The sequence below is a fragment of the Gymnogyps californianus genome, chromosome 10 (genome assembly GCF_018139145.2).
Source record: "Gymnogyps californianus isolate 813 chromosome 10, ASM1813914v2, whole genome shotgun sequence".
In the NCBI taxonomy this organism is placed as follows: Eukaryota; Metazoa; Chordata; class Aves; order Accipitriformes; family Cathartidae; genus Gymnogyps; species Gymnogyps californianus.
This window is the reverse complement of record NC_059480.1, coordinates 24139483-24154669: the sequence shown is the minus strand read 5'-3', so window position 1 is coordinate 24154669 and position 15187 is coordinate 24139483. Positions and strand designations below refer to the sequence as shown.

Here is a 15187-nt window from a genome sequence, read left to right as displayed (position 1 = left end):
GTCACAGCGTGTTGTGAAAGTTAATGGATTAATCCCGAATGCAGGAAGCATTAAGGCACTGCGGGGACTCCCACTGGCTTTCACGTGCTCCAGATCAGACTCTTAGATCTGGAAGTTTGGTTTTGTGCTGCATGTCATAAAAGGGTCTGTACAGAAAGCGCAGTCTGGGTAAGGCTGAAACAGCTCAGGATGAGAAGGAGCATCCCTGAAGTACCCTGAAGTCTTTGCATAGCCTTATCCAGAACGCTTATGGATTGCTCTGTATCCAAAATCCTTGCTAAGGTAGCAGGACATATCTCTGATTTAACGTACCACAGCATTTCCCTTGCCCCTGAGACCTGCAAAGACACCAATCAACTATTTCTTACCTTGATTTTATGCTGATTCTGCACACAGGACTCATCTACACTATGAGATGGCATCAAGGGCCAGAGCAGAGGCAGAACAGCTCCTTCTGTATTCTCCTTACTAATATATAATCCTGAGTTGTTGGGATGCTTTCCAAATCTCACTATTATGTAGATTTAATGCATTCACAAAGAGGCAAGAGTTTTTGGGGAGAAGAAACTAAAATTTAAAACATAGAGGTTTCAAGTATTTTCACATTAGAGGCGTTTTCCTTATATACATGAGGCCACATTCACACTGCCCACCCACATGCATTCGCACACACCCCAGCCACTTCCCTCCATTGGCAAACCTGCAGTGTGTCCATCTGAAATCATCATTACTCTTTTGACAGTAGTCATTGCAGTATTCACAAGATGAAGATTAGGCGTATATAGCAGTGTAAGCATGGCCCAGAGAATCTGAAAGAGTATGTTATTAAATGGAATGATCTGCATGCAAAAGGTTAAATAACAGTTTTCTATAATTGTGGAACTATTTCAAGAGCTCTCATGAGACGAGATTACTAAAAACTGGGCAGTCTTCTAAGCCAGAGACACATAATACTTGGTTCATGTGCTGCTTGTGAAAGGCCTTCCAGAAACCTTCAACCTCCATCAACAGTCAAAACGAATATTTCTTTTGTTGTCTTGATTAAAGCTTTCCAGTCGTTTTCGCTGCGATTCTGAAAGGGCCCATCTTTGCATGCCCAGCTCTGCCAAGGCAGGCAGCTTTGACAGGGCTGCTAACAACTCGCCGAACCACATCCCACAGTCACGGCAGGACGATGGGCGAAGACTGACATCCAGCTCTGAGAGTTCTTTGAATACTGCTAAGCCTTGACAGAAAACGACCCACCCTTCGTCAGAGATGTTGTTATTATAACTCAAATCCAGCTTCCGTAATCTGGCTAGATGGCCATCCCGTGTCAGTAATGCTGCAAGAAATGACAGACACAAACACAACTAATACATCCTGGCGATTGCTTTAAAAGCTTATAAGTAAGAAGAGTAGTATTTAAATACCATATTATTTAAGGCTTTCCAGCAGTCAAACAGCAAGATTCATCTCCTCAGCAACATAAAATCACTCGCTGTTGATGTCAGAAAGACTGTTTTATCACAGCTGAAGGAGTGTACAACATTTAAAACACAGGCAATTCAAAAGGAACAGAAGTATCGGCTTAAAATTGTATGGCAACCTGAAAACCTTTGAGTCAGTTGGAAGGAGGTTATATCAAGTCCCAATTAAAATAGGCAGACAGGCTTTACAGGGAGATTTAGAAAGAGGAAAGCAAAACTCGATGAGGTTGCATGATTACAACAGCCACCTCTCACTGTGGGAGGGTAATGGGCTTAATATACCCTAAAGGGAACTGGGATGCTTAATGTATGATCGGCAAAGGAGACACCCATCAAGGGTAATGTTTGTAAAGTCAAAAATACTCAGGCTTCATCTCACCAGCCTTCAATTTACAGGGCCTTAATAGCTGTCACACAGCTATTGCCAATCTCAGACACTCAAAACCCATGAGTCAGGCCCACAGAATCACAAGGATGATTATAAAATAAACAGGTTTTTAAAAGGATCCTAGAATTTATTCCTTCATCAGGTTCCCATTTTCCAGTATTTCTCAGCAGCTGCTAAGAGGTGGGTGAAAATAGTTCTGTTTTAATTCTCCCACAATAGTTTGACTCCAGAAACACACCTAATGGACTGAGAGCTGGTAGTGCCTGTATTACTGGCTGTCAGCACATACATTTTCTATAAATTACTGAACCCAAAACCAGCAACCGAGCAAAATAAAACTCCTTGGAGGCAGCTTTAAATATCTGATATAAAAAACAGATGCAAAACCTACATTATCTAAGTGCTGCCTTTTTATATTAATAGATAAAACTGCTAAAAGATTCTTTGCATTTTATCCTTTTCAGCTTTTGCACTGTGCATGTACAGGGGACAGTCTTCAGCAAAATGAAAACCCATTCTGGGAAAAATACTGCTGTATTTTCTATCTTTTCATTTGATTTATGCAAAAACATGCTCAGCCCATTGAAAAAGTCCCTTCTGAATTGTGGTCTAAATGCCCTGGCTCCTTGACTGCTAGTAAATACCATGTTATACGTACTTAGAAGTGCCAAATCTTCAGCCACCAAGTTACAGCTGCTCAGTCTTAACACTTGAATCTCCGTTGCAAGCTTTAGTGCTCCCAAAAGCAGCTTTAGGTTCCCACCAACGCACTTATTCCAAGAAAGGTCTAGTGTCTCCAGTTCAGGAAGGTGAAGGGCAGCCTCAGCTGAAAAGATTAAGACCAGCAACTTCTGCTTACTAAGAGAAAACAACATGGCCTCAACAGACACCTCACCAGCAATTCACCTGTAAATAGACTCCTAACAGGCTGCCTACTTATGCTTAGAATGACTTATTTTATCCTAATAAAAGTCAGACAAAAAATATCTCCTGTGCTCTTTAAAGAATATAAGAAGGGCCTGCCTACAGAATCTTTAAGGACTCTGTGGAGGGGTTTCTTGTCTTTCTTTTTATGTTATTGGCTTAAGCTTGTCCCACTGAAGTCAATTTAATTTAACAGCTTGTTTTTAAACCATTTTATATCAATTTAAAGACAGCAATTTTTTGCTGTGAACTCACCATGCAAGGTGAAATGCTCTGTATCTTTTGACAACACCGATTTCCGTGATGTCACTCTTACATAATTGTAATGATATAAATATAGTACTTTTCCTGCAGGGACCTCAGACCAGTTTAGCTTGCTACTGCTTCTGCTGAAGGCAGTCAAGTTTTACTACAGGTTTCAATGTCACTAGTAAACAGTACAAAATATATTGTAAGTGCACAATACACAGCAACTAACAGATCTCTCTATACTTAGATTTCATGTACCATATGGAAAGCCTATCAAAGGGACAGTGTAGCTGCTAATCCACTGAGATTTGCAATAAGTAGGCAAAAGAGGCTGAATTTACATATCCTGTGTTAGACTGGACTTTGTCATGGCTGTGCAATATCTTTTCCACTACTGCAGTCATTGCCTCAGTACCTCCACTGCCCCACGCTTAACTCCATCCCAGAAAGCTTCTACTGAAACTTTCACCTGCAGTGAGGTGAAAAACCTTCAGTCAAAACTTTATCCCACTAAACTGCAAATGCAGTGTTACAACCAAACTATAATTACAACATAATGCGATATCATATTTTCATTTCTCTTCCAAAATTAGGGAGTATACAAAAGCTCACTATCAGACAAAGGACTAAAAGGACTTCATCCAGTCGGGTATAATGGGGGAAGACATACAATGGTCTTCCCTTGCAACCAGGTCCCATGAAGCACTGGTTTCATCACAGGCTTTTCCACTCGGGACCTGTGGTATAATGTAACCATGATCTTTGGAGTTCAGCCAAAGGAGAATGAAGTCCTTTGTCCCACAAGGATACACAGAGAACAGACATACTTTAAAAAAACATTCCTACCTAGTGATGAAAACGACTCTTCGCCTAAACCACAATTGCTGATGGCCACAGATTTCAACTTCGGTAAAAACCTGAGCCTGCCCAGAAGAGGATCAGATGAGACTCCTACATTTTTATTCGAGGATAAATTCAGCTCTTGAAGACTGGAGAGTAAAGGTATCACCTGGGCTATGAAAACATGAAATATTTATTAGACAGTCACCAATCCAGAACAAATATGTAGTTGTATATTTGCCTGACATAATTTCTTTTCTTTATAAATCAATCCAAAAGTCAAGGCCAAGTTTTGACACTCAAATTTATGGTGAGTAATGTTTTAGTCCATAAATAGCCTTGTCATTTTCAGTAGGAATGTTTAAGAAATTAGGTATTACATACTGTGTGGAAGGTTGTCAGAACAAGGCTTCCTGTTAAAATTTTCTAGGTGAAGTAGGGAATTTAACATTAAATGAGATGGGAGTTATTTCCCAATGTCTTCACTGCTAACTGAAACTCCTTTATATTAATGTCATTATTCTCTATTAGTCAATAAATTAAAAATAAGTCATGATTGCTATTACTAATAGTTAATATTTCCCAGTGCTTCATCAGCAGCTTTTCAAATTATCTTCTTTATCATGGAAAATAAGATGTGGGCAGTATAGGCTTTGAGTCATGGGATTTTTTGCTGTTGTTGTTCTAAAGAGTAAAAACCAATGTCAGAAAATTACGATAATGCACACAGAAAAATAAACTGTCTCACTGATTGAATGGGAAGCATCTTTCTCTTCCTAATAGTATTTATGAATTCGATCAATTAAACCTGGAGACTGTAGTCTTCAGCTTTTCTATAAAGCATACAGCAGCAGCAATGCAAGATCTCCTAACATCACTCCCTACTCGACATACAGTTCAGTAAGCGAGTTTTAGGCAATTACATTTACATGCACATACACACCTTGGATCCATGCCAATTTATACCAGTGGGGCAACCGTCCCTGGATATTTCCAAAATTACTGATTATCAAAAAAAGCAGTGCTTGGTGGCAGTTTCTACATTCCCATCATGGGTCTGAATCATGGCGGATTCAGGTCCTTAGTTCCACATGGGATCAGACACTATAAGATTTCCTTTGATTCAGCAAAAAAAACATTCCATATTGATCAAGAAAGCTATCCTCCACACTGCACTTCCAGAACTGCCTAATGAAAAAAGTACTGAGATCTGCTAGACTAGGTTAGGCAGAATCTCTTATGCCTTTGAGATATTTTCAGAAGTCAAAACCTAGATTCTTAATGGATTTCCTCAACATGTCCTTACACAAAACGGTCATGTCCTCTTCTGTTACACCGCACTGATGGAGATCAAGAACTTCGAGATTTTTCAAGCTGGCCAAATGAACTGTTGAGTCTTTAAAGCCACCACCAATCTCTTTGTTACACGATATGTCTAATTTTCTTAGCTCTGCAAGGTGCTGTAAAGCAGTGTCTGAAACAGAAAAGGGAGCATGCTGGTCACCAGCTGCTACAATAGCACAGGTCACAGCTTTAGCATTTATTTACTTTAACATCAAAGTTTGCACAAAGTATTGCAGGCAAAGCTCTCAGACTAAGCTTCACCACAGCAGACACACAGTAATACTGCAAAGCTTCCCCATCTATGCAACTCCATTCTTCTCTGAAAGAGCAGGTGAAGGTGAGGCCAGCTCACCCCCCAGATCCATTCACTCCTCAGCCTGTTGCTGAAATTACTACTGGATGCGCTAATTAGTGCCAGTTGTTTTGTCTTATGGATAAGACCTCCACCAGGGAGAGACACAGGTAATAAGCCCATTTCATATGGCTTCACTGGACACTCATTAAGTGATAATGGTGAATTTGGATTTCCCTCTGAGAGTAGGATTAGCTTGTTAAAAGTTAGCTAGCCTGTCTGTGCCCTTGTCTATGTTCTGTCTGGGGAGAGAGGACGCATGTCCAGAGAGCCACTAAGCTACCCTAAGGTGTGTCTCAGATAAATGGTGTGGAGGGTGACTCTCCCCACTGACTTTCACATGCTTGAGCTCAGGGAAGAGAAATGCTACTCCTGCTGAAAGTCTCTGTAGTCTTTTATCAATCCTCAAACAGCAAATAACGATTGCCCATTAATACTGCCAAACCATCAGCAAAATCCCACCTCATTGCCTTTCTTAAATGGTTTTCAGATGTACAATTTATTCAGAATGAAAGTCTTTCTGAACATAAAGTCTAACCTAAGCCCTGGAGGCTGTCTTGCTTTAATCCACACATGTGCAAGTTTAACTCTTTCAAGCCTGGCACATTTTTCAGATCCTGAGCAATAACCTTCATGCTGCAGCCGATGTATTTGTTGATAGAGAGATCTAATACTTCGAGGTTTGGGATCATATTTAGAATTTCAGCTGGGAAAAAAAGAAAAGAAAACCAGAATTGGTAATTGTCTGGAATATATACAGATGAACCCTAGAAAAATATAGCACCATGACAAACAGGAAGAGGTAGGCTGGGTTTGCCTATATGTGTGGTTTAGACTTACTAAGTTCCTGTTCTACTTAAAAAATACAGCAAAACAAAGATTGGATAGGAATCAAGAAAATCAGTGAAAAATCTGTATGAAAATAAAGGTGAAAAAATACAAGGACAGTTAGAAAAGTACAGGGGAATAAAAAGCAGGAATACAAAGAGAAAGAAAAGTTTCTAATGAAAAGATATAGGACTGTATGTTGCATATGGGCCAACTCCTGCAGTGGAGATGAGAGCACAGGGGCTTCTGTTTAGGGAGAAAATATCTTTTGAAACACAAAATCAGGTCAAAAGACCACACAGGATTAAGCTATGGTGAGAGGAAAGAGGGGAGGGGTGATCAGTGGTTGCCGACTCAGCCTAAATTCCCATCCCTCAGGCCTTCTTTCCCATCCCATAGCTAACTACATACTCAGCTGCTTAATTTTAAGCAATCAATGTTGGAAATTCTGGCACACATGACTTGCTCAGGGTCTCAAAGGATCCAGCAACCCTGGACCACTGAGGCAGCCAGACTGTGGTTTAGATCAAGCTATTCTTCTTCTCAACCCTACCTCACATGATTAGAGAGAACAACTTTCTTCTTTGGAAGAAAGTGCATTAAATCCCAACACTGTGTGGTAAATGCTGTTATAATGCAGAGCCTGAAATAAATTAACTTTCCACTAATGTTGAGCTCAATACAGCCACCATCAAAGTCAAACAAGTTACATTTTTGTGAAGCCAGTCTCAGTCCAGCTAGATAGATACACATACCAAGGGATTCTCCATCCTTTGCCGTCAGGTTACAGTCTGTAATTTTCAGAAGTTTTAACTTGCATCCTTTCTGGAGTTTTTTTGTCAGGAGTGATAGTTTTCCACCTATGTTACTGTTCCATGATAAATCCAGTTCTTCCAGTTGAGAAACAATTTCAAATGCATCTCCTGTAACAGAAGTCTAAGATGATTCATTCTAGGTGTCAATTTCAGTGCAAGACAAAAATACAGGTTTGGAATATATTAAAGAGGAAGGTTAGCCACTTAATTCTCAAATTATTATATTTTGAATGGCTTTCCAGGAAAATTGGTGTATGCCATGAGTTGTTGCTACTGCAGCAATGTTGTATAAATTCTTACCTTGTCTAAGGAGCAACATAGATCAAAAGTCATTGTCACAGTACACATAGACCTGAAATTTATTCAGGTTCCCAATCCTCATCAGACTGTCTGGCCATCATTGTAGACCTGTGCCAGGACCCAGAAAGTCTAGTCTATAGGGAAATCAATACGAGTGACAAGTCTGAATTTACTGTCCTGTATAGTTCTGCTCTATTTTATTTGGCAGACTTCCAACATCCTCTGTACTGTGTCCACAGGTCATTTTGGAGGGGATGAAAGAAGTCCTTTTCACGACTATTTCTGAAACGTAAAAGTTTAATTTCTGACAGGAATTTCTGACTCACTTCATAAGGAATCAAGATGAGCATTGTTTTGACCCAAACTAACTTGCTCATGATTTCAAGGCAGACAGCACTGATTTTCATTACATTCAGAAAAATTAGCCTTTTCCAGGCTTGATGCACCTGCCAATGTGAACTGTGTTAGTGCTTCTTTGTAATACTAACATCCCACTGCAAAATCCCGCTTCCTAACTTCCTTTGTAGAGGAGGGAGGCAAATGTATATTTGTATAAACTCATTCCCAAGAAAGATCAATTAATCAGACCATATGCAAATGCAATTTCAAAGTGTCATACACAAATTTTTGATCTAAAGCCTTGTCATCAACCTAATAATTGAGAATTGCATTTTAATAATAAAACCCTTTCATGTCTGTATGTTTTCATAATTAATTCTTCACAAAAGATTTATAATAGAAAAATAATTATTTCTGTTGCTGTAAGTGAATATCCAGGTTTGAGAGAAAAGGACATGTCTTCATTTTTATTTTTGCATTTATTTTAAATTATTGCCTCAGCCTTGAATACTGAGCAATACTCTACAGTTAAGAAGTGGTTTTGCCTCTGCAGCATAGCCTATTTCTGTTTGACAAGGGGACTAGCATTCCAGAGGCATTTTCCACCCAGAAGATAAATAAAGGACTGTAACTCCAGGAATGGTTTCCTACCACCTCTCACAGTCACAGCTCTGAGCAATCACATAGGAGAGGTTGATATTGTGGTTATATTTGAGGCATTGATTTCTAAGCAGTATGTACTGAGTCCACAAGTGGCCACATTTCCACAGATAGATGTGGACATAGTCAAACAGGCAGTATTGGCCTAAATACGCATGCTATTTTCAAAATCGCAGGCAAAATCAATGCAAACTGACTGTTGCTATTCCACATGTCAAGGGCATCACATTTTGACTGGAAATTCAAGTCCTTTGAGCAGTTTTGTGTTTGTCTCAGCAGAGGCCAAGCCAGAAGGGGTAGGAAACAGCACAGAAGAACCAGGCAGAATAAATCAATTGGAAATATAACCAATAAAACTCAAGAGAAAAAGAAGTATGAGAAAAAGGTTTGAAAAAGAATGAAATAAATTTGAAAAAATATGATAGAAAATGAAACACAGATTTTACCCTCATCAGAAACAGACCAATTATTTTCACCAGCTTTTGTAGACATGCATTTTTCCTCCCCAACAGATAGCATGACCCACTTTTGAGCTACCACCATATATGTCATGTTATTTCTGAACATTTCCTGGAAAAAGCCTGGATATGAGTGACATAAACCCCAGCTTTATAACTCAGAACGGTTTTTAGAACTTGCAAAATAAGCAGTAGTTTTTATAATTCCTAGTTGATTGAGTTTGCCCTTCTTTTAGATACATATCACAGACCAACCCCAGAGTAAACTCCAGGCCCAGAGGTAAGTGACTCAGCATCAGAACCTGAGTGCATAACACCAGCTTTAAAACCTTTAAATCTCATGCTTTGCAGAAAGCAGGGTTGCAGGCACTCTAAGCAAGGAAGCAGAGGAATAAGCTTCTCCCAGACTTGCAAAAACATGCCATGAAGCTCCAAGGCAGCACTTCTGGTTTTAAGTCTCCTCCAAAAGACCATCATTTTTTTTGTGATGAGCACTCATCTGTCCTGCAGCATGAAGAACTAAGCTGACCTGACCCTATTATGACTGACTGTTTCAGTTCTTCTGTCTCCCATTAGAATCAAAGCTAGCCAAAAAAATACTAATCCAAATTGAAAACATGCTTTCCTGCAAATAGCACTGAATTCTGTTCACTTCTGAATGTGAAAGCTTCATACCCTGAGGAATGAACTCGGCAGAGCTACTGAAATGTCTAAGGTCACTCATAAGCCCAAGTTCTTTCTACTGTTTCACAGCGGGAGTTTACATTGCCCAGTGTGGAAGCAGCAGGAGTAGGAAGAGATGAGATGGATTACATTAGACCCAAGCTGTCTGGAAGTAAATGTAAATGAAATCCTGTACCTAAGGAGGTGACATCCTCAGCTGTCAGCCTGCAGTTGTTAAGTCGAAGGACTTTCAACAGGTTCACATGATGAAAATGAACAGTGAGAGCTTTCAAAGTCCCACCAACACAACCATTCCAGGACAGGCTGATCTCTTCCAGCTCTGGGAGAAATGGCAGTAAAGAAGCTGTAAAAAAAGAAAAGAAAAAGCATATTCTGTTTGCATGTTACCTGCACACCCTGGATGTCAATACATCTTAATACAGAGATGCTTTCTACAACCAATACAGCATTATAAAGCCATGACAATTTGTACCTCCATTTTCTTATCTGTAGTTTGAGTGTAAGGACATTCATCTGCTTCACAGACCTGTATGATTTTTATATTTTGATATATATTACATAATTTATATAATTTATTAATTAACATTTCTCAGGGACCAGGGACCACCAGATGAAATGTTAAATAAAGCCAGGCCTGTATAAAAGAAAGGGAAGGGAAAAGAGGAGAGTGAATAACTGAATAGGCAAATAAGAATTAAAGAAATGTATGAAGTGACTAGTTGAATAAAATGTGTATTTACCCAGCTCTGTTACATCTGCTGCACTTAATGCACAATTATTTAGATCCAGATTCTTGCTGTTGGGTTTCTTTCCCAGTTTCTGCATGAACTGGTTAAATCTCTGCTCACCAAATGGTGACTCCGCTTCAGAAATGAGATGTGAAAGTCCATCTGAGTAACAAAGAAATAGGGCCCTGGTTACCTCTGCTACCAACACAATGTGTAAAACCTGTCTGTGGCTGTTGGGTGAAGACTTTAGGAAATGAACTAAATCTGTCAGTAAACCAGGCTCTATTTTTCATCAGTGTGGACCAATAACCTGAGTGATAAGATCACTACAGATCAGATCACTACAAAGCTCCTGATGCAGAGTGAGAAAAGAATTTCCTGTTGCACATCTCCATGCTACCTTATGTCAGTGACTTCGGATGTTTGCACCACCGGTTCAAGGACATGAAATTCATGCAAAAGTCTGAACTGCAGCTATTCTGGATGCACAAGCCGTATAAACACCTCTGTGTGCCTGCACTGTAGCCACACTGCTGCAATACAGTCTGTACTTGATCAGTTAGCACCAAGTGGCCCTGCAATTGGGTGGTGAACCTGCTGCGTCCTTCATGACAGCCTGTGTTCATTTTCACACATTGTCTGTGTAAGGCAGTTCCTGCTTTTCTTGGCTTTGCAAAGCAACCCCCACTTACCTTCTTCTTCCATGCAGTTTGTACAGCAAGGAAAATTGCATGTACATTCATTGTTAAACTCTTTAACAAATCAGTAATTTCATCTAATGCCTATAGCTGGAAAAAAGCAGCCAAAAATGACACAAAATAGCAATCCCACTCTCAGTAGCTGTCCTCTCATTGCTTCCTGAAACCTACCCAAAACTCTTAGGACAAAGGATAAGGTTCTAAGCCTCACCTTCCAGCTCCTTTTTAAGAATAGCCTCATTTTCTCTGGTGTGGATGTAAAGAGTATTCTTGTGCGTGCAAAATAACATACATGATGAATTCCCATTCCCCTCCCCTCCCCCTCACCAGTGTCAAGTGGTAGGAAACATCTGCTCTTGTTGTCTTCAGATTGATTTAGCAGCAGGGCGGACAGAGACCGATCTTAAATACAAGAAGCCAAGCTACTGCTCAAAGCTTGGCTTTGAAACCAAATAAGCTCTGCAACTAATGAGCTGACTCCAGCACTGACCTCTCACATTGGAGATCAAGAGAGAGGTCACCCGAAAGCTTTACCCCTCCTCAGCAACATGGATCTCACTCCTTGCTTGGCACCTATCAAATTAGAGGGCACATCTTTGATAATGTTCCAATCAGAAGCAAATCCTGGCTAAAGGATAAACTGTAAGCAGCAAAATACAGGATTTTGGCTAGCAAGAAAAGCAACTGATTTTCTATGAAATTAAAATATTTACATATGCACATGTATTTCATTATTGTACTAGCATTACCTTCTACAGAGAGATCTTTCTTCTCACTCTGATCATCAGCTTCAGAGTTGTTTACTTCTGTTTCTTCAATTTCCCTTTTGTCCTTGCCTTCAGATTTCCCAAAGTCAAAGCCCCTGAAGAATTTTTTGATGGCTGAAGGCTGCTCTTTTCTTTTTCCAGGAGAGGACCTCTTCCCTTGGAACTGTTTTATAACAAAGTCAAATGGGGAACTCTTTGGGATGTCCTCTTCATGCTTATCCTGGCAGCTCTGAATGTCATCTTTCAGGGGATCAGCAGACATAGAAAGAATTAGTTTTAGTAACGTTTACTCTTGCTTACCTTCTTTCATAATGGCAGATGCACTGAGAATTTCCTACCATTCCCTCCATGCTAATATCAGAAAAGCACTGTTTAGTAGACCAGACTCTGAACTCATTTCTCCTCCTTCAAAAGGAACTGGTAATGCTCAGTATTAGCACAGCAGACTCAGTGGTCCCAGTTCTCAATGGTACAAGTATCCCCCTCTGCTGCCTTGTTAATGCAGACTGCCCCTAAGGCCACCCCCTCTGGCCACCGGGCGCTGAAGGGCTAACCTGCTGCTTCCCCTATCATTTAATCCCCAGGTTCAGTTCACAGTCTTGTGGCCACATTAAAGAAGCAAGGCTGAGATGTCCCTGTTCTGAGGGGGTGCCAGGTTAAGTTTGACATCAAAGTGATTCCTCATGCCAAAGGCCAGTCCGGCAGTCAGGAAGGTGAGAGGAGGAGGTGTGCAACAGGGAGTACAAGGACATCCTTGCCTGAACAATGTCACATGCTCCCAAGCTCGGGGTGGAACATGCAAATGAAACCCCATTAACCTTAAAGCAAAGCTGAAGTGATAGTGCAGAAAACAACCAGATATCGTAGCTGTGAACACTGGGAGCGTGCCACTGCTGGAGGAAAACAAGCCCCCCAGATAGCCTGTTTGGAACAGTTCAGTACTCTAGTGACCTCAGTTTCAGTGATGAATTCACAGGTAAATTACAGTTTGACTTTGTAATTTATACACATTCTTTCCTTATTTCTGTTTATACTACACAAGCTATAGAATCATCCGGTGATTCTGAAGCTGCTTTGTTTTTCTCTAAACATTAATTTAATGCTCTTTCTTTAGTTTTAATTCTAGCATTCGCCCGCACACACATGTTTTAACGGAGCAGTCATAAAAGCTAAGCAGGCATTCATTGACTTTTGCTTTGTGAGGACTATGTGGAAAAGATATGTATCAAGTCCTACTGTGTGCCATTGACTGCAGGGGGAATGACCTGCACTCAGACCTTGATCCTGTAATACACCAGAGCTCATGAATGGATTTCTGTGCTTCCACAGATTCCCCCTTCCTCAGTACAGACCTGCACACAGAACTCATTCCACAATTGCTGTCATCCATAGAGTACACGAACTCGACCATTTTAACAACCATCAGTTATACAGACTGTCACTGGCATCAACTTTCCGAAAAAGAGAAACACGTGAAGAAGTACCAGAAACCCTATGACTTGCACAGATAGTTTTCATGTTATTATAGCAAGAGTCGGGTCAGGGGGAAAATGACAAAATAAAGCAAATGTAGTTTTTATATACCCATACTTTTCTTTGTATGTGTGTGTGTGTATAAATGTGGGTATATACACTGATGTATACATATGTATGTAAATTTTCTTATTGTGTTGGAAGTTATCTGCCATGATACAAGTGTTCAAGGGCAGAGCACTTACAATTACGAAAAGCTGATGCATTGTTTAGTGTCTTGCTCTTAATAGCCTGTCACAGCTGTATTTCTTAAAAGTACAAAAATTATACAAAACAATGTACATAGATGTACATGCACATTTACTGAGCTGTAAAGCAATGCTGGTTACCCTGGCTGTGTTTTCATGCTGTAGAGCGGTATTATTTTAAACAGACAAAGAAACATACCTGTCTTTTCCATTGGTACCCTTGAGGATCTCTTTCACGTTTTATGGTACTTTCAGGGCTTGCAGGAGAAGTGAGCCATGACATGCAAACAAAACCTCACTTCTTTCCCTAATAGGACTTTCCACGTAGTTTTCTTTCAAGAGTTTCTGTCTTCATCAGTTCGACAGCAGCAGCTCTGCACAAGTGGTTTGTGGGCTCTTTCCCGATGCCTCTATTCCTCTGCACTGTCTCCCAGTGTCAGCCTGCTGTCCCTGGCCTCTCTTTTCTGGGGGGAGGGGGGTGAGAAGCCCATTTAAATGCTCTGATCATGTCCCAGCTTAGATCACTCACAAGGCAGAAATCAGGAAGTGGCAGCACACACTTCGATACTGCACGCTAACCACTGCATGTGCCTGAAACAGCTGTTGTTAGAAGAGGCTGAGTCACCTTATAGATCAGGTTACAAGACTACCTGAAGAAAAGCTCTTTGTTTTCCCACCCCTTTTGTCCATACTGGTGAGAAATACTGCTGGAGGCTGAGCAAAGCCATGCTGTCAGCAGGATGTTGCATAGTTCAGTAAGAAAAAGGAATACAGAGGACTAGAGCACTCCGGTTCATTTTAGGGCAACAGGAGACACGAGAGGAGAGGTCATACTGCGTCATTCGGCACAATCTGCTTGTAGGCAACAGCATGATACAACATTACGATGCAATCATTTGATACATCGTATACATACATCAAACTTCACTATACCTTTTTCTGTCTGTCTGTCTGCCCTAGAATCCGATTTCCATGACGGCAAATGTTACAATTCCTAGCTTAAACATACTCAAGGCCATTTATGCTGAATCTCTTTAGCTTTGATGATTCTTTTTAATCTATGAGGGCTTCACTTTTGTAGGCTAAACCAACCAAACTCTTCTTGTCTCCCCTCATGTGGCAAACTCCTCATTTCCCGTATCATTGTCTGCTCACCTTTGTCTGCGCCTGTTGCAATATAATTTATACTTCCTTAAATACAAGGGACCATCCGCCGATATGTATACACTAAAGACATATGCAAACTGGAGTGCTTTTGGTGGGGAATGATAAAGTCGGTCAACAAAACTAATGATTCCTTTGAAAGCAACTGAGCAGACACCAGCTGTGAGGACAGGCTTGACTCAGTGTGTCAACGTACAAATGATTCAGACAGGGTAGAATGAGGCACAGGGTGCTGCTAGGAGCCAACAGGATAAGATTAAGAGAAGAAAAACTTGAAGTGAACATCAGGAAAATCCTCCTGCCCACGAGAAGTACCACGCTGGGCAACATTTACAGTAGGAAAAATGCACAAAACCACTGTGAGGAACCATCTTTCCCTGCAGGAACGGAGGGCACATTTCTATTCCCAAACAGAAAGGATCTCCAAGTTGGTTTTAGGGTTTTCTGACGCCAGGAGTG

At 40.6% G+C, this 15187-nt stretch overlaps 1 protein-coding gene across 1 annotated transcript; it reads right to left on the bottom strand.

The window, feature by feature from the left end:
- Positions 1-1004: 1004 nt before the first annotated feature.
- On the bottom strand, positions 1005-13776 carry LRRC31 (leucine rich repeat containing 31). The gene is made up of 10 exons (XM_050902780.1): positions 13764-13776; positions 11826-12083; positions 10391-10540; positions 9826-9993; positions 7150-7317; positions 6105-6272; positions 5177-5344; positions 3877-4044; positions 2516-2683; positions 1005-1324 (listed from the first exon to the last, which is right to left on the bottom strand). The coding sequence occupies exons 1-10, from the start codon at positions 13774-13776 to the stop codon at positions 1005-1007; spliced, it is 1749 nt and encodes a 582-aa protein (XP_050758737.1).
- Between the last annotated feature and the right edge of the window lie 1411 nt (positions 13777-15187).